Source organism: Lacerta agilis, chromosome 15 (assembly GCF_009819535.1).
Source record: "Lacerta agilis isolate rLacAgi1 chromosome 15, rLacAgi1.pri, whole genome shotgun sequence".
Lineage (NCBI taxonomy): Eukaryota > Metazoa > Chordata > Lepidosauria > Squamata > Lacertidae > Lacerta > Lacerta agilis.
The window spans coordinates 11,679,277-11,698,717 of NC_046326.1; the positions used below are offsets into that span (position 1 = coordinate 11,679,277).

Here is a 19,441-nt window from a genome sequence, read left to right on the forward strand (position 1 = left end):
GAAACCACCATACTGAATGTTTGATTGTTCACCAAAAGCTATAGAACACTGAATGGCTTTTTGAATGGAAAGCTGAGTGACATCATTGGCTTGCTACAAGCCCCTAATAGCTTATACTTAGTATGCTAGAAGGAGGCATAGCTTGCTGGCTTGTACAGTGAACACACAAACACTCCTACATATTAGGAAGTAAAGCTATGCTGCAACATTTTGTTGCAATTCCCACTTGTTTCTATTAATGGTAACTGAAACAGTGTCTGATTTGATGCATAGGGAACAGAAGGACTGGTAAAGGGAGCACCCAGAATATGTGGATTCCTTGCTATGTGTGGATTAATACTGCTAAAACTAGCACCTTTTGGGGGTCCAAAGGACAATGGCGAGATCAAACAGCAGAAAAAGCTTCCTGGTGTAGAAGAGAAAGTCCCTATCTTCAATGGAGAAATGTTGGATGGTACGCAACTGTGACGGAGGGTTCGTCCACACTGAGGTCCAGCTCTAAGGGCCTTCTGGCAGTTCCTTCCCTGTGAGAAGTGAGGTTACAGTGAACCAGACAGGGGGCTTCTCTGTAGTGGCGCCCGCCCAGTGGAATGCCCTCCCATCAGATGTCAAGGAAATAAATTACAATATTACCTTGGTTGTCAAATGCCCTGGAACTCTGACGTTTTGACTCCCAAACAACGCAAACCCGGAAGTGATTGTTCCAGTTTCTGAATGTTCTTTTGGAACCCGAACGTCCGTCGCAGCTTCCGCAGCTTCTGATTGGCAGCAGGAGCTTCCTGCAGCCAAACAGAAGCCGTGATTTGGTTTTCAAATTTTCTGGAAGCTGAACAGACTTCCGGAATGGATTCTGTTCAACGTCCAAGGTACGACTGTATCGACTTTTAGAAGGTATCTGAAGGCAGCCCTGTTTAGGGAAGTTTTGAATGTTTGATGTTTTATCATGTATTCTGTTAGAGCTGCCCAGAGTGGCTGGCGAGGCCAGGCCAGATGGGTGGGGTGCAAGTAATAAATTTGTTGTTGTTGTTGTTGTTGTTGTTGTTGTTACACTTGCCCAGTGCTTAGAAAAGTTTTTCCTTTGTCCCATTGCTCCCTCCCCCTTGGGAAGAACGAAGGAAGGAAAACTCCCTGAGTAACTGTCTAGTTACAGTGGTATCTTGGTTCTCAAATGCCAAAAACCCAGAAGTGTTCCAGTTTTCAAACGTTTTTCGGAAACCAAACATCCAATGCTGTTGTCGGCTATTGTTTCTGGGGCGCCTGCACCCATCAGAAGCTGTGCCTTAGTTTTTGAACATTTCGGAAGTCAAACGGACTTCCGGAATGGATTAAGTTTCGTGCATTTGTTTTTGCTATTTATTTTGCGTTTTTGTTTTTGAGGCTTTTTGGGGGGTTATTTTTGTGTGTGTGTGTGTGACTGTGTGGAACCCAGTTCAGCTACTGATTGATTGACTGTGTGACTGTGGAAATGGACAAAAGCCCCCCATCCAAACGACTATAATCAGTGCAGGTAAGATTTTTTTTTAATCACCTACAATACTGTCATATTTATTTTACAGTACATTGATTATTGCTTTCATTTTATGGCTCAATGGCCTCGTTAAGATAGTAAAATTCATGTTGAATTTCTGTTTTAGGGGTTGTTTTTAAAAGTTTGGAACGGGTTAATCTGTTTTGCATTACTTTCTATGGGAAAGCGCGCCTTGGTTTTGGAACACGTTGGTTTTGGAATGGACTACCAGAATGGATTAAGTTTGAGAAGCAAAGTACCAGGGCTTGATTTAGGTTTGATGATTGATGAGGCCATAAGCTACTTAAGGTAATGAGGCCCTTTACATGTCCAGCTGTCCTTTGTCAACAGCAAATTGTCGCTGTTTTTGTGACATATATAATTTATGGACCTAATAGGTATCTAAAGCCATTTGCACATAACAAAATATGTATTCTATCAAAGTAATTGTTGAACTGAAATACAATTAAGGAGAAGTATATTAATAGTGAATTTTGGGAGGGGGGGCCAAGAGAGTGGGGCTCTAAGCTATAGCTTGTTTAGTTTATACGGCACTGAAAGTACCACTGTATTCGCTTACTTCGAAACATGGTCCTGCTGCTCCTGAGGAGAGAAGCGCCTGAGGCGCCTTACGCGCCTTTTCCCGCCTTCATCCTCTAACAACCGTTACAAACCGCCTCCTGCCGCGGCACGCGCTGCAACGCTCTCCCTAACGCGCACGCGCACGCGCACACCACCCAACTCCCTTCTCGCCTCCCCACTCCCCCCCATCATTCCCCGCCCCCCCATTCTCCCGCTTTCCACTGTTGGCTGTCACCGCCTGGCGGAAGCCCCGCCCGCTGGGCTCCGGCCGTCACTTCCGCCCGCTCGGCTCCGCAGCTCCAATATGGCGGCGCCCTGTGGCTCCTCACAGCTCTCAGCCGCCGAGCCGCCGCTGAAGATCCCCAAGATGGAGGTGCTGTCTCCCGGCTCTCCCGGGGCCCTCAGCGACGGCAACCCCAGCCTCTCCGACCCTTCCACGCCCAGCGGCGCTTCCCCGCTAGGCCCCGCCGGGCCGGGCTCCGTGGCCGCGGCTACCTCGGCGGGGACTGGGGCCGGCTCGGGGGGCGGCGGCGGCGGCGGGGGCCGCGGCGGGGCCTCCCCGTCCGTCTCCTTCTCGCCCGGAGGCACAGCCACGGCGGCCGCCTGCCGAGGCGTGTCGTGGACGCCGGCCGAGACCAACGCGCTGATCGCCGTGTGGGGCAACGAGCGGCTCGTGGAGGCGCGGTACCAGCAGTTGGAGGGCGCCGGCACCGTGTTCGGCAGCAAGGCCCCCGGGCCCGCCATGTACGAGCGGGTCTCGCGGGCCCTGGCCGAGCTGGGCTACGAGCGGACACCGTCCCAGTGCCGCGAGCGCATCAAGGTACGGAGCGCAGCCGCTTGCCCAGCAAGTGATGCTCGAGAGAGGAGGAGGAGGAGGAGGAGGTACCTGGGCGTTCCCTGAAAAGGGTGGCTCATAGCTTGGGGACTTCTCCATGTAGTTGGTTGGTTGGCTGGCTGGCTGGCGGGCCGTTTCTTCCTTGGAAATCCCAGAGCACTTAAGTCTTGGCCAAAGAAAGAATTTGCCCTTCCTTCGGGCTTGCTTTGTAATCCTTCGGTTGTTTCTCCAGGGACCTTTTGACAGCCAGCAAAACTCATCCCCTAGTGTCCGTTTTGGTTTTGTAATTTTCTGGTCCGTAGTGACCAACTAAATTAGCTTTAGTGCGGGGCGAGGGGCGGTCCATTTATTGCTTTCTTGGTCTTATTTGGGGTCAAGAAATCACATGTAATCAACTCCTCATTAAAAGGAGAGAAAAAGCAGCACCATCCTATCCAGCAATGCAAGCAGTTGAATGAAGTTTTTTTGGTCTAATTCCTAAAGATTTTGTAGGGTTGGCAAGGCCATAGGCTAATATTTTATCTTCTGTTTTCCTTCAAGAGCAGGATGCTCCCTTTACAAAAGAGTTCCCACGCAGAAACTTTCTGAGTTATCTGCCACAGGCAGCAGTGGTCCAATGAATGACAGCAAGCAGAGCTGTAGATATGAGAAGCAAGGCTGAGAGTTGTTCTTCCAGAAGATAAGATTCCGCAGCTTGAATAATATTAGGAACTGGTTCAATTTGGACTCCTGTTTTTTTTTTTTTTTTTTTTTACAATTTAGCAGACCAGCCCCAAATTTAGGGGCAAGATCCAGAGCCTATATTGGTGGTTGTGTGCCATAATGGTGAAGAGTAGCCTAGTATCCAGTGGTAGCTTTATCTGTTCAAGTACAGTATATTAAATGTTTTCTAAATGACAGGTTTGAGGACTTGGTTTAGTTTTGTTCATGGTATTTGAACATTAGTTTTATTATGCGGCATTAAAAGGGGATATAGCAGCAAATGTGTTAGCTTTGGGAAAGCGTGGGCAAATTCATGTGGAATGCCAGTAGAACTCAAAGCGAAAATGTCTCAAGCAAGTTAAATCTCATGCAAGTCAAATCATCTGTTTCCATTTTCTGCCAGATTACAAGAGTACATACTGCTGTTTTAAAAATGAATTATTATCTATATTTCGGTTTAGTTGAGTGACTTTTTAGCTGAATGGCAGCATCTTATGGAGTAAGTATTGTTGTGAGTTGGTGTGGGGAAGTAGGCTGAGTGCCTGAGTCCTTTCTAATTCCTGAATCCAACAAGGATCCAATTGCTAGAATAGCTAGACAAGTTTTTTGGTAATGTCCTCCTAAGTGTGGGTCCTTAAGGTAACAAAGGGAGTGGCTCTGTGCCAGCAGCAAAATGGGTGGGCCCCCATCCCACAACTGTATTAGAAAGACAAAAGCCAGAGTTGAAGGGTGTGAGCTAAAAACAGGAGACTGCAGTCTGGGTAACATACAGTAGATTCCTAGTTTAGTGGTTGTGTTCTCCGGGAATGCGGTATCTGACAAATAAGAGTTAATCAGCATAAGAACCGAAGCATGCAGTTTTCCTTATTTTTCAGTGTGAGAATAAATGGTTCTGAATAATGAAATTTGTTAGTGACTGGAGTGAAACTTTGTTGGTTCAGTAAGTAGTTTTTCTTATTAGGTGGGAAAGGTAGCAGGAATTAGTATACTATACAGTGGTACCTCGGGTTAAGAACTTAATTTGTTCTGGAGGTCTGTTCTTAACCTGAAACTGTTCTTAACCTGAGGTACCACTTTAGCTAATGGGGCCTCCCGCTGCTGCTGTGCCACCACCACATGATTTCTGTTCTCATCCTGAAGCAAAGTTCTTAACCCGAGGTACTATTTCTGGGTTAGCGGAGTCTGTAACCTGAACCTTCTGTAACCTGTGGTACCACTGTAATGGCAAATTAAATTTGATCATATTCCCAGGTTTTCTTATTTTCTTCTTCACTCTGACTAATATTGAAGATGATGCCATTTTAACTAACTTACTGTAGTTTGCTTATTTTGAGTCAGAGCTCCTGAAGATAAGTTTCCTTTAATTTTAACGTGTTGATATTAATACTAAGATAGGGGGGGGCATAACTGGATAAAATCCAGTGCCTGCTTCCCTCTGGTGCTGTCAACTTTGTTAGTGAAAACCACCTGTGTGATAGTGGAAGTGATACAGGAGCAGCAGCAGCACCACATATCCTGGGATGCTATATTTGGGCTGTTTCGACATCCACCCACCAGGCCACAGCCTTTTGTATAGGCAATGCAACTGTTCTGTGGGCACAGAGCTGTCACCTTTATCAGACAAGAATTAATCTTTATGACAGTTGTATGTTGCCCCATAACAAAGTTGTCTAGGTCAGGGGTTCCCAAACTATTCCAGACTACCAGTAGTTGCAAGCATGTCTGAAAATATAATAAAAAATCATACAGCAGCTAGCACAGTGCATTACAATTGCTATAACAGGCAGAAAAACCAGTAAGCAATTTTCAAGTGGTCTATGGGGAAATCTTTCTAGATCCCTTACAGTAAATAAATAGAAAACAGTGAAAATGGACCTACACTAAACCATTAGACCTGCTTTTTAAAATGTATTGTATGGTTTTGTTTTTGGTCTTTGATTTGGTTTTGATTTTTTAAATTTTGTATTAACATTTGTATTTTGTGAGTCGCTTTGGGTCACTTTTTGTGAAAAAGTGACAAAAAATGCAAGAATAATATACAAATAAATACAAATACAATATAGAAATATACACCAAATCCAAAAGCTATGTAGAGACAATAGACCTCTCCATACTGGGTACCCTCAATGTTAAATACATTTTTTAAAAGGGGGGTAGAGGAAAAACAACAACCCCAGACTTAAGTTATTTAAAGGCCTGGGTGAGCAGAAAGGTCTTAACCTAGCACCTAAAGGACCATAAAGATGAAGCTGAGTGGGCCTCTCTGAGGAAGGTTATTCCATGGGTAGGATGCTGTTACTGAAAAGGCAATTTTCCAGGTGGTTACCTACCTCACTTCATTTGATGGGGGCATCCAAAGAAGGGTCTCTGTAGGGGATCTTAAGATTTTGATAGATACATATGGAAGAAAGCAATCTGTTGGGTAGCCTAGTCCCAAGCACTTTAATTTCATGTTGGAGCATCCTCTAGACCAGGGGTCAGCAACCTTTTTCAGCCGTGGCCTCTTCCACCATCCCTCAGACCATGTGGTGGGCCAGACTATATTTGGGGGGGGGGGGTGAACAAATTCCTATGCCCCATAAATAATCCAGAGATGCATTTGAAATAAAAGCACACATTTTACTCATGTAAAAACACACTGATTCCCAGACCATCCGTGGGCCGGATTGAGAAGGCGATTGGGCCGCATCTGGCCCATGGGCCTTAGGTTGCCTACCACTGCTATAGACAGCCTACCCTTAAGAACCTGCATGAAGTGAAGATTTTGAAATTTTATTTTAAACATCACAAGATTGCTGTAAGTGGACTACTCTCATGCAAGAGTCAGAAATTGTTTAAAGCCAGTAAGTAGTGCATGTGGGAAACGTGCAAAGCTGGTTAAGCAATTATGCCCTGCAAGGAGGAAGTACTTTCAGAATAAGTGTTTATTCAGAGCAATTATAGCAAGTTGTAGGACAGAACCATGAAGGATTAAAATGGCCATAGGAATTAAATGACAAAGTAAACATCCAGATTACATGAAATTATGATTGGTAGGCAAGCAATAAAATAAGCCTCTAATAGCTTTAGATTTTCCAGAAGAGGAAGGTATTCATACTGTGATGGAAGGCTAATGTTTATTTATGATATTTGTATGCCACTTAGAAGGAGGCAAAATAAACCTCCCTGGAAGGGGGGGGGAGTTCCAAAGTCTGGATGCATTAACAGAAAAAGTCCCTTCTTCCTGTTCCACTCAAATACAATTTAGGTTTCAAACTGTCAAGAGGGCCTCCAAAGATGAATAGGTAGGCAGGCTCATTGGGAAAAGGCAGTCTGTCCCAGAAAGTATAAAGGTATGTATCTAGAAGAGCATCTAATGATATGGGCTCTCTTCTCTGTATCTTGACATGGTGACAAGCCTTTATGGCTTTAAGGCAGGAGTTTTCAAGATTGTCAATTTGAATCAATTATCTTGACTCTGGTATAACCATTACATGTGAGCAATTGTTCATGCTGGCATTCATTTTGCACCTTTGTAACTTTAGCCAGGTGGGTTGGAGGAGGTCACATGTATTTTGGCAGGTGACCTAATCCTACTATATTTTTATTCAGTGGTACCTCGGGTTACGAACTTCATTCGTTCTGGAGGTCCATTCTTAACCCGAAACCATTCTTAACCTGAGGTGCGCTTTCGCTAATTGGGCCTCCCGCTGCCGCCACACGATTTCCATTCTCATCCTGGGGCAAAGTTCACAACCTGAGGTACTACTTCCAGGTTAGCGGAGTTTGTAACCCAAAGTGTCTGTAACCAAAAGCATGTGTAACCTGAGGTACCACTGTACTGTTTTACTTGCATGCTATATTGATATGATACTGACTAATCCAAAACAGGATTGCTTAATTTGATTCAGTTGGAATTAAAAGTTTCCTTTCATGTTTTTGATACCAGTTGCCATATTGATGCAGGCCCAATAATGCCAGCAGAAAGCTGTGTTCTCTAGGGAAGGGACTAATGTTTGATTTGTTGTATCACTTGAGTGACCAGCTGTCTTAGCCAGCTGGCAATCTGCATTGTGGAAAACATTGGATAAAGTAATTAAACTCCCTTACCCAACAGCATTATACAGCTTCCACTTAAAAAAATAAAATAATTCTCTCTCTTCAAATAGCTTGCCCAGTTGTCAATATAACGTAAAGCCCATTGCATATGAATGTATACTTGCTTATACTTGCTTAACATAAGGGTCATACAATCTTGCAGAAGATTGTAGAGTTGGAAGGGACCACGAAGTTCATCTAGTTCAACCCCCTGCAATGCAGGAAACTTTTGTCCAACTTGGAGCTTGAACCCACAACCCTGAGATTAAGAGTCTCAGGCTCTACCAACTGAGTTATATGTTTTTAACAAAGGAGAGAAATTCAGAAGATTCTACTTATGTATGAGCAGTAATACTTCCTTTTACTTGTCTATTATGAGTTTTAAGGCTGCAATCCTAAAAGTACTTACCTGAGTATAAATCCTATTTTACTTGATGAGACTTACATAGGATTGCACTGCAAATCAGTGTCTGTCTACGGGCTTTGTTGAGTAGACCTTCAGCCATTGTTTGAGATTGCACCCAATTGTTCTAAACAATTTCAACAAGAGCATCAAATGGGGCTATTAAACTATTCCTAATGTATGCATATTTGAAATAATTATAATGTAACTGAGTTTCTGGCGATCAATGCTTCATTTCTTTAATGAAAGACATAGAAAGCTAATGAGTTAGATCAGTGAAATGGTTTTACATGGTACATTTATGCCTCTGCTTTTCATAAAGAAAGTGCTAAAAAGTTCTACAGAAACGAATTGATGCTGCAGAGCAAGTCAGCAGTTAATGAGCTGACATTTCTTTTTTTAAAAGAAAGAAAGAAAGACTTGATTAGCATGCATGTATAAATATTCAGGAAAGGAAGGACTTTAAAATTCTAAAGAACTCTTTCTTAACTAGAAAATGGCATGACACCATTGAAAGGAGCTAAAGATGGACGAGCTTGGATGAATAATAAGGTTCAACTTTGCTTTAAAAACTCTTGATCACTTTCATTCTCAAAGTCAAAATATGTTTAAATCAAGCAACATGCTTCATAACGTAGCAGAAATTTACTGGCCTGGGCTACACTGGAAGTGAAAACAAGTTTGTCCTTAATGTGTTAATTTGATGTCTGCAAACATCTTGCTCCTTTTGAATAAAGCAATATCTACTGGAATCATGAAGTATATATTGGACAGCTATTACCTATTCAGCTATGTGATGAGTGGGCAGCATTAATCTAGATCTTGGGCAACTTCTTTGATGAGCCTTTGAAATGTCTGTAATATGAAAATACACTGCTTGGCTACTTAATATAACGGTTTGCTAAGTTAATCTCCCTATCTAATACCTGATTTATTATCATCATTTGTCTTTCTGGATATAACTTTCCTCCTTTTGCCCGAAATAATGAAAGGGATTAATTTTCAAAGGAATTGGTAGTTACTCAGGTACACAAATTGGGTACTCTGGGCTTGTCTGCATACAGCAAGAGTGTTTCAGGACATGTGATTTCAGTTTGATCTGTCTTGCAGAGCATATGCAGATTCACTTTCTAGGACTGGTAATTATTTCTGAGTCAGCAAAAGATCACATGAATATTCTAGTAGGAATTGAACTGAACCAAACCGGCATCAAACATGGTTGCTCAAATGGGTTGCAACTTTCTATTTGTGCCTTTGTCTAGGTGAATCGATTTTGAAGGTGGAACAGCTAGTTGGGTTGGGTAAGATAGGGTACGGTAAGGTAAAGGTAAAGATAACGGGACCCCTGAACATTAGGTCCAGTTGCGGACGACTCTGGGGTTGTGGCGCTCATCTCGCTTTATTAGCCGAGGGAGCCAGCGTACAGCTTCCGGGTCACATGGCCAGCATGACTAAGCCGCTTCTGGCGAACCAGAGCAGCGCACAGAAACGCCGTTTACCTTCCCGCCGGAGCGGTACCTATTTATCTACTTGCACTTTGATGTGCTTTCGAACTGCTAGGTTGGCAGGAGCAGGGACCGAGCAACGGGAGCTCACCCTGTCACGGGGATTCGAACTGCCGACCTTCTGATCAGCAAGCCCTAGGCTCTGTGGTTTAACCCACAGTGCCACGTGGCAAAGGGTAGAATAAGTTGGGGGGGGATTCAAAATGTTTGAACTTAATTCTGACTTGTGCTTTTGTGCTCTTTTGTTTTCGTTTAATTTGCCCAGCGACTTGGCCAAACAATGATTTTATTTTTATTTTTATAATTTCATATGGAATACATGAAGTCAGTTTAACACTGAGTCAAACTAGCAATGCTGCCCACCTGTCATCAGTGGATGTCACCATGATGTCAGGGGACTTAACTTCAAAGGAAAGACTTGGGAACACACACTTAGTGTGCCCTCTCAAATCTTTCTGTTCTTCCTTTTGCAGGCCTCACGTTAATCAACTGTGTCTGCTGAGGAAGAAGGCACGAACAGCTTGCATTAGGGATCTCCAATAAGGAATTCCCAAGCAAAACCAACCTCTGCCCACAGTAAGGCTCACGTTTGATGCCAAATTTAAAAATTGCCAAGAAGCAAATAGGAGCACACTGTAACCCTCTTGGGTTGTTCTTTGGCAGTCTCAGTTTTAGGGTTGCCATATTTTGAAGAGCAAAAAAAAGGACACATTTGCAGACTTCTACTTTTAACTATGGATCACTATTACGACTCTTACCCTAGAAAAAGAGGGCATATGGCAACCCTAATAACATTTCAAGATTCCCAGATGTCTGGGAATCTCCCACCCTTACTTTTGACAAGGGATATCTTCTCATGTGTGTGTCAGGAAATGAGTACTGATATTTTCAGCCCCTTTGAAGGGAAATGTTGCATGTCCTGAGCAGAGTGGTACTGTATGTTTTATCCATGGCAAGGGAATCTCTGGTCTGTGGCCTTTTAGCCTCCCCTAGAGCAAAGGATTCACACAGCATAAGCAGAACATTTTGCTCATGTCTGATTTAAGCTCTGTTGGCAGTATAGGCAAGGCCTTCCTCTGAATGATGCAGCCACATAGCCTGCACATCCTCTGAATGATGCAGCTAGGCTCACATCGTGCCTACACCAGTAGTACACCTGTTTCCCTTGCCCTGGGTTTTAGTAGGTAGGCTGTGTTAAAATAGTTTTGAATGTTCAGTAGGATTGCTGCTAGTCAGAATTCTTTGTTAGTATTGAAGCAAGCAGCGAGAAAATATCTGGAAATGCTAAACTGAGCCCCAAATATTTGAAGTAGTGTTTGTGAATGCTAGGACTCCCAAAAGACCTCAGTAGATCATACTGAGGCTAATTGTGCTAGATGAACTGTTTGTTTTAGCTTGACATTTAATAAAAGCGTTTATTATCTCTAATGAACTCGTATTAGTGTCTCCTCTAATGCTCTGCTGCTTAGCTAGAGAATCAACTCATTGTCACACAGTTAAGCAACAGTATAGGGATTTTAGTAGGCTTAGTTCTGTTGACTTCCCAGTGGGATTAAGTATTGAAACAATTCCCCCACACCTGTAAGCGGATTGTGAAACTTCCTGGAAAATATCAGAAAAGTGTACAAAAGCACTAAACATGTTCCCAACAGAAGTCTAGAAACACTTCAAATATATTTAGCCTTTTTCCTTTCTAAAAGAAAGAGAAAATGTTTTCCCTGTCTTTTTTCCCCTGTCTTCACATCTCCAAAGGTAGCAGTATGAAATTAACATTATGAAACTAACCATTCCTAGGACCAGTATGGTGTGTTAAGCAGCTCATTTTGTGTGTCATCAAAGGGCAATATATTGTTAGTTGCATTTTTACTTCCGAGGAGGAGGAGGAGGTGCTTGTGGGATTTTCTATATTGAGTGTCCTTGGGTACTCTATCCCTTGAGATGGGCAGGGGAGTGCAATTTACTGCCCTGCCTTAAGCAGCAAAATAACATGATTTCAGCTCCTGGGATTCCAAATATGCATTAGGGCACTGATTAACTCTTCTCTGCATGATTAAGAAATGAGCAGCAGCATTGTCACTGGGGCAATGGGAGAAGCTGGCAGAGCTACACTTTATAAGAATAAAAATCCAAAGTGGTTGGGAGGCAAGAGTGCTTGAGTTACTGAATTTCTTCAAATCCTTACAGCTTTTGCCCTTCCTGTTTTATTTTTTCTGTCAATGGAGCATACTTGCTCTTACAAACAGGGTGCCCTGTGATGCGGTGTGTGGTCAGTTTTCTGCCTGTAGCCCGCTCTTTACATCAGACTATGTTAATAGGTACAGATTTAAGGTTTTCCAAAGAAAAGGTGTTGTATGCAGTTGGAAATCAGGAAGGAAGACCCGGAAGGAAGTATTTGTAAAGCTTTATGCTTGCTGCTGCTGTGTAATGCATACTGCTTGCAGCCAAAGTGTAAGAATGAAAGAGGCCAAAACCTGATTGAAGCTTGGTGTATAAGATACTTCAGAATCTAGGGCAGACTGTTGGGTTTAATGTTTTATTATTAGACCTGACCGTAGTAGTACTGTGTGTTATGATATTTGAGCATGGGAATTCAGAGTATTATTGATTTCACCTCTTTTAAATTTCAGCAGCTTCCCAAGAGACAGAGTGAGTTAGTAAGGATGCAAAATATGTAAGTAATATATTTTACTAGCTAAAGAGTTTAGGCCAACATTTTTTTTAACTTCTTAAATGTTTTCTTTTTGGAGTAAGGGATGATCCAACTGTCTGCTTTTGGTGACTCCTATTTCTCTCTCTTTCTCTCTCCCTTCCCTTAATCTTCTCCAAACTATGGGCACAACAGTAGCTGTTCTTTCTCCTCCCTTTGTAAAGGTGTACATCTTATGGGCTTGTTGGTATCTTACTGGGATTTAGTTCTGCATAATATAGCAAGTTTGGGGGCTAAGAAGGGAAAGCCCTTGGTAGTATACAAGAACCAGTGAAAACTGATGTCTTAAAACGATGATCACTTAGATGCGCTGTGCTCTTGAGGCAAATATACAAATGAAAGTGCTGTATGCTGGAAACTTTAAATGGCTGCAAGAGTTCAACCTGGCTTTAAAGCTACTTGGTAGCATCCTGTTTTGGTTAAGAATAGTAAAATATATGTGGTAGAGCTTTGCTCAGCCAAAGTTAGAGATTAAATAAAATTGTGTAGCTTATCTAGAAGTCTTGGTAAGCTAGTTTACACTGACCAGGTGCCTTCTGTCTTTCAGACTCTTCGCAGGTGTTACAGCCGGGTAAAAGAGCACGGCGTTGGGAAAAGGAAAAGCAGTTACACATTTGAACAGCTGGAGCAGGTGTTTGGTCAAGGAGGATGGGACTCTCAACCCTGCCAGCCTGTGCTTATCAACAGCAGTGGCCTATACCAAGAGTTGGAGTCAGACGGCAGCACTATGGAGGAATATTCGCAGGACGAATGGGGGAACCACAGTCAGGACCTTCATTGCTACCAGTCAGGAGACCAAGAGTTAGGTACAAAATACTATTCTTTGTCATTGCTAACTATAATTCTGCTGCTGCAATTTATGCTGCTTGTTGCCATTGTGTATCTTGATGAAGAGGTTTAAATCATCTCATTATAAATAAGGAAAAAGGAATGCACAGAGGAGGACTGCTGTACTTCTTTGGCCAGTTTGGTTCATTCTGTCTCCCTCTCTCTGCCTGTGTAGGCTTAACACCTGCTTCCCTACTGGCCACTGCACCCACAAGCTCTCAAGAACACCCACCCACCCCTATTTCTATAAAATAGCTCACGCATGAAAAACAAAGCTACAGCATTTGAGAGTTCCAAACAGTGCATTTAGATATTGCAAGTTTCCCTATGTTTTGCTGATTGCCATTTTCCTTATAGTTATGGATGCACATGGGTGTTTTTATAGAAATGTGTTTTTTTTGTTTGATATTACTTGAAATCAGAATTGGTGGTACACAGGAAATCTAAATCAGATGCAAAGGTTTGTTATATGCAATCTTCAAATATAAACAAGGCAGAATTGCCTTATGTAAATATTCAATAAAGTTACCTTCTGGCTTGATTCTTGGTATTATTCTTAAGAAGAGTGTGATTCTCTAATCTGTACATAATGCTGAATAAATCTAACTTTTATTGCTCTTTTAAGTGCTATTTAAATATATGTCAGGACATTTAAATTCAAAAAGTAGCAAGTTTTTGTTTTTGATTTTAACAATTATTTGTAACCCAATCTTTCAGATGAAATGCCTGCTATGAAGAAATCACTGAAGATAAAACAGGAATCTTCTGAAGAATCCCAGTGAGTAATTTATGAGTGTCCTACCTGGGAATCTCTTACAGTAGTTGATTTTAGAAGGAGGGCATCTAAAACTTCAAACAATAACTATAAAGTTCTTCAGGCTTTCCCTGTTCAGAACTCGTTTGTATAAAATGGGTCTTAAACCTCTTTAACACATACAGGTCCATCAGCTGTGTGTATGTTGTCCACTGAAATCCAGACACTGGTCTATATAATGTTCCTACTTAAATTTTTTATCTCCCACCCCATTTTATTTCTCAAAACTCAGGTAGCTTATGGAGTGTCAAGTTGATCTTCACCAAATTGTTTGTTTGCTAATGATACTCCTATCCTGTCTTCAGTTCAAAATTTGAGCCACTCAGGGTGGCTAAACCAAGTTAAAAATGCAGTTATAACAGCATAACTGTTATTTGGTTGGTAACTGTAAGAACAAGATACTGGACGGGCCATTGGCCTGATCCAGCAAGCTGTTATACCTTATATTTTATAATAATAATAAAAACAGGCTACAGATAAAATTTGACAGAAGGAGGGAACCAGCAGAATTGACTTTCAGGTTAAAGGCCTGATTTCCCTCTGTCTCTGTTGCACACCCCCACCCCCCTCTCTCTCTGACACACAAAATCCATTCGGGTAGAAATAGAAAGTCATTCGGCCCAATCGTATCTTCTGAGGCAGGGAATTTTTGAAAGCTGAGTGCTCACAACTGGGAGAGGCTTCATGCAGTCACAGCAATAGGCCTTCAAATGGGAGAGGGACACACAAGCAGGATCATCCAGATAACTTCAGTGGGCTGGTTGGATTGTACAATAAGAGAAAATCCTTTAGGTATTCTGGTCTCAATCCATTAAATACAATAGGCAGCACTGGAAGTGAACTGGCGTCCAGTGCAGTTGATACAAGGCTAGTAACCCATGCTACCACAAAGTATTGCTTGGAAGGAATAAGTTTATGGAAAGATTAGAAAGAGAAGATTATGAAAAGAGCATATTTTTGTGTTGTGCACAGTCCTAGCTTCCAAAATCTGCTTGTTCCCTAAGAAGATGACATGTGCAGCCCTGTCTTTCCAGGGTGACTCCGGACCACCTTTATTATCTGAGTGGCAGTTTGTAGGATTGTGTTGTTATGCGTGATTGACTGTGTTGAATGCAGCTACTTGGAAGTTCCTGTTTTCACGTCCTGGAATGCTTGCCAGACACAGTAGTCTTCATATGGGTGGGGTTATCAGGCAGCACACAGCCATTTAAATCGGCAATACACCAGTTAGATGTGTCCACACACCAAAGAGGGTAACTGCTAGTTAGATCTCAGTACACCTTTGAAATAATTTGGCGAAGACAGGTTAAGCTGCTGGATAAGCCAAGATAATTGTACTTGTAACAAAGTTTTGGAAAGATGTTAGATCACTACGTGGGACTCAAACCCATGACCCTGAGATGAAGATTCTCATGCTCTATCAACTGAGCTATCTAGAGATCAAACCTGGGACTTTCTGCATGCCCTGCCTCTGAGCTTTCTTTGAATTATGCTAGATAACGCTAGGTACATTTAGAATTATTGTGGTGATTAAGGCACTGCCACAGTTCTCCACGGTGTCTTAAGCTTTACTGGCTAGAAAATGCCTTTGGAGCAAGCCGGTCAGGTTAGTTATATGAAATTATATTCAAAGATCCAGGGCAACATTTTTAATTTCTGTAGCTACTATATGTGTTTACAGTGCCAGATGTTCTTTCATATGAAAGTTGGTGTTTAAAACTTATACTTCTTCTTATGCTCTTCTTTTAAATTCTAAACCCCTTGATTGCCTGCCTTAAACCTTACACTTTGTTTTTTTCTTTCTTTTTTTTAAGGAAGCGTGATATGATGCAGAATATTGTACAGATCTTGGAATCCGTCCAGTTAAAATGGGAATTATTTCAGAGCTGGACAGACTTTTCTAGGCTGCATCTTTCTAACAAACTGGCCATTTTTGGCATTGGCTACAACACACGGTGGAAGGAGGATATCCGCTACCACTACGCGGAGATTAGTTCCCAAGTCCCCCTTGGCAAGCGGCTCCGGGAATATTTCAACTCGGAGAAACCGGAGGGCAGGATCATAATGACCAGGGTACAGAAAATGAACTGGAAGAACGTTTACTACAAATTCCTAGAGATCACTATTAGCGAAGCCAGGTGCCTAGAGCTGCACATGGAGATTGACTGGATTCCTATTGCTCACTCTAAGCCAACAGGTGGAAATATTGTGCAGTATTTATTACCTGGGGGTATTCCTAAGAGCCCTGGTCTGTATGCCATTGGTTATGAAGATTGTCACGAGAAACTACCGTCTCCTGATCATGAGGGCGTCAGCCAAGACCCTGAAAATGAGACACTGGGGGAAGCAGATATGCCCCTGTCACAAGCGTCGCTCAAAGTCGAGATGGAATCAACCCGAATAATATATTGTTACCTTGGTATTGCCGAGGTCAGAACTCTTCAGCAGTGCTTGTTCTTACATTTTCAAGCAAACACCAAAACCTTCAGCAAAGAGTGGGTTGGAATCAATGGCTTTTTATCTCAAAACTGCATTGTAGACCCGGGAATTTCTCCCAAGTCCATCTACATCAAATTTGTAGAAGTGGAGAGGGACTTCCTTTCTGCTGGCTCTTTGGTAGAGTGTCTGGAAAAAGCCATTGGATACCCCTTGAAATTTAACAACTGAATTTCGTCCTTCATAAGGATTGCTGGTTTGACTCTTCCGTGGCATTGGGGCGTCTTACAGAATCTTGCAGTACAGGACTGGGCAAATTAAGCCTTCCTGAATGAACTTGAACAAAAAAAGACACTTGCAAATGATTTTACAAAATGCGTATTCCCAAGTCAGTAAAATATACAGCTTACTTGCCTTGGGCCAGTTAGCTGGTTTTGTAAAGAGAAGACTCTGAAAGGGAGCCTGTAAATACAATGACTATTGGTACATTCCATGTTGGACAAACGTACACTTTACGTTTCATATGCAAAAACTGTTTTCCACAATGTCTCATTTTTACACATCTTGTCTCTATAAGTGTTATTACAGTTATGTAATAAATAAGCAATAGATAATGGCAAGTTTAAACTTGGAGTCACTTGAGACTGTTTTTCAGTGCCACCCTTTGCTCCTCTTGTATATAATTTAGCATTTCACTTTTTTCACCCATCAAGTGTTTTTTACTATTTCCAACCAGTGTTGCCTGCAAAAACTTCTGTTTCTGTGATGTATCCCACTTTACTAGTAGTGTTGCCATATCAGCTTTTTTTGTTATTTTATTTTATTTTATTTTATTTTTTTACATTAAAGTAATCCCTGGCATTTTTAAACAAATTTAGTTCGCCTCTTTATGTGGCAGTGAAAGTAACTCAACTGCTGGGATGCATTTTGCCATACCATGCTTTTATCAAATACAATCAAAGCTGTGAGAAGAGGGTGGGAGGTGGGGAGGGGAAAGTTATGGACCAGGGGAGTAAGCCTTTTTAATGCCTCATCAAAATGTGACTATATAAGCCCCATTACGCTGCTGGCAAGTTCCGGCTTTTTAAAAGTTCTTTTTTTAAAAACCTCATTGATCAGTGGAAGTTGTGGCATACAATGAATGTGTCAGTCCAAATAAAAACAAACAAACACGAGTTTTCAGAAATGTGTTTCTTACTCGGTGGTGTCTCCCTGGACGTAGAAATGATATTCACAGTTATTAATGCTCCATCATCCCTCACACCTGGCATAAAGCAAGAATGCCTGTACTTTTGAAGGTAAGGGTGTAAATACCTTTTGTAGGATGTCTGTGGGTTCAAGGTACCATCACTGTGTTTCTAAAAAACATGCTGAACTTATAAAGCACTAGAGCTTGGTTCAGAATTGCCCTTTATTCTTGAATTACGGGTCTGTGGAAATTTGTGGTAACTTCTAACAGAGATGCAAGAACTGGTTGGTATTATAAAATACCGCTTTTAAAAAGCACATGTAGATATATAACATTTTTCTAGTATCAGCAGTGAGTGGGATCAGCATGGAGCATGAAATCTTGTACTTTTCTGAGGTTGTACATAGCCAGAATTCCCAATCGTAGTTCGCTTCTGAGTTGTGTTGTCACTTGGTACATCACCTCTCTTTAATAGGAAGACATTCTCCATTAATGAGGTATAGGATAGCTGAACACTCCAGACCTGGAAAGAGAGGCACACTTCTTCCTTATCTGCGAATGAAATCACAATTCTGTCTTCCTGCTTTATTTCTCTACCCAACAGACTGGAGAAATTAATTTTGGGGGGATAAGTTTCCTGTTGGAGTGTCACATGGATAAAACCCAGTGTTTTATTCCTACCTATCGTACTTTTCTGTGTATAAGACATCCCCATGTACAGGTGAAACTCGAAAAATTAGAATAACATGGAAAAGTTCATTTATGTAAGCAATTGTTTTCATTAGCTACTTGAGTTTAATATATGAGATAGACTCATGACATGCAAAGTGAGAATGTCAAGCCTTTATTTGTTATAATTGTGATGATTTTGGCATTCAGCTGATGAAAACCCCAAAGTTGAGATTGTTATTTTGGGGTTCTCATCAGCTGTATAATCATCACAATTATAACAAATAAAGGCTTGACATATCTCGCTTTGCATGTCATGACTCTATCTTGTATATTAGTTTCACCTTTTAAGTTGAATTACTGAAAGAAATGAACATTTCCACGATATTCTGATTTTTCGAGTTTCACCTGTATAAGACGCAAGGGCCCCTGTGCTAGCAGACAGAGGTTGACCCTGCAAGTAAGTGTAAAATTGATGCAAGATAGTACACACACATCCCCTCCAACACATTCATTTAACCCAGAGAAAAAACATGTTTGATGGTCTCAAAAGCACATGAGAGGCCGAGAAAGAGCACTGGGATTGCCTTCCCCCTTTTTGCTGTTCCGCCAAAGGTCATCCACAAGAATGACAAAGACTGGCTTCATGCCAAACCCGGATCTGAAGAGAGAGATAAAAACTTTATTCGCATTAGCCAATGGCCATAGCAACAATAAAACATTACAATGTATACAGAAAAGAGAATTTGATCTAAAAGCACATTTTAAAATCCTGAATCATCAATCAGTTAGTGGCCCTTATTCTAATCGCCCCTGCTTTGAACCTGGCAACCTTGGCCTTTATCTGCTCATTTTGGTCTGCTAGAAGAAAGGACATTATGGCCGTGGTTGGGTACCGTGGGATGGTTAATAGGAGTGGGGTGATGATCTCATTCCTCAGATCTTTGTAGAGGGTGCAAGACAGCGGGACGTGTGCCACTGTTTCTGTACTACCATCTCCGCAGGGGCAAAGTCGTTTCTCAGGTAAGATCTTTTGGAATCGACCCTCAAGTACAGCAGATGGCAAAACATCCAGTCTTTCAAGTGTAAAAGCACGTCTGTATTTTGGAATAATAAGTTTATGCAGATATGGAGCCAGAGAATCGAAATGGGAGGGTGGAAAACGAGGATACCAGGGGCAGAATTTC

General features: G+C 41.9%; 1 protein-coding gene across 6 annotated transcripts; it reads left to right on the forward strand.

Annotated features, from left to right (window-relative positions):
* The first annotated feature begins 2,343 nt into the window (after nucleotides 1–2,343).
* On the forward strand, nucleotides 2,344–17,568 carry MSANTD2 (Myb/SANT DNA binding domain containing 2). 6 transcript variants are annotated; one of them, XM_033171768.1, is made up of 4 exons: nucleotides 2,347–2,909; nucleotides 12,848–13,124; nucleotides 13,864–13,924; nucleotides 15,775–17,568. In XM_033171768.1, the coding sequence occupies exons 1-4, from the start codon at nucleotides 2,394–2,396 to the stop codon at nucleotides 16,625–16,627; spliced, it is 1,707 nt and encodes a 568-aa protein (XP_033027659.1). In that variant the 5' UTR covers nucleotides 2,347–2,393; the 3' UTR covers nucleotides 16,628–17,568. The 6 variants fall into 6 exon arrangements, with proteins under 6 accessions (XP_033027661.1, XP_033027663.1, XP_033027662.1 ...); XM_033171769.1 differs by having other exon boundaries at nucleotides 12,866–13,124; XM_033171770.1 differs by lacking the exons at nucleotides 13,864–13,924; nucleotides 15,775–17,568 and adding an exon at nucleotides 12,239–12,282 and having other exon boundaries at nucleotides 2,344–2,909; nucleotides 12,848–13,039.
* Nucleotides 17,569–19,441: the final 1,873 nt, after the last annotated feature.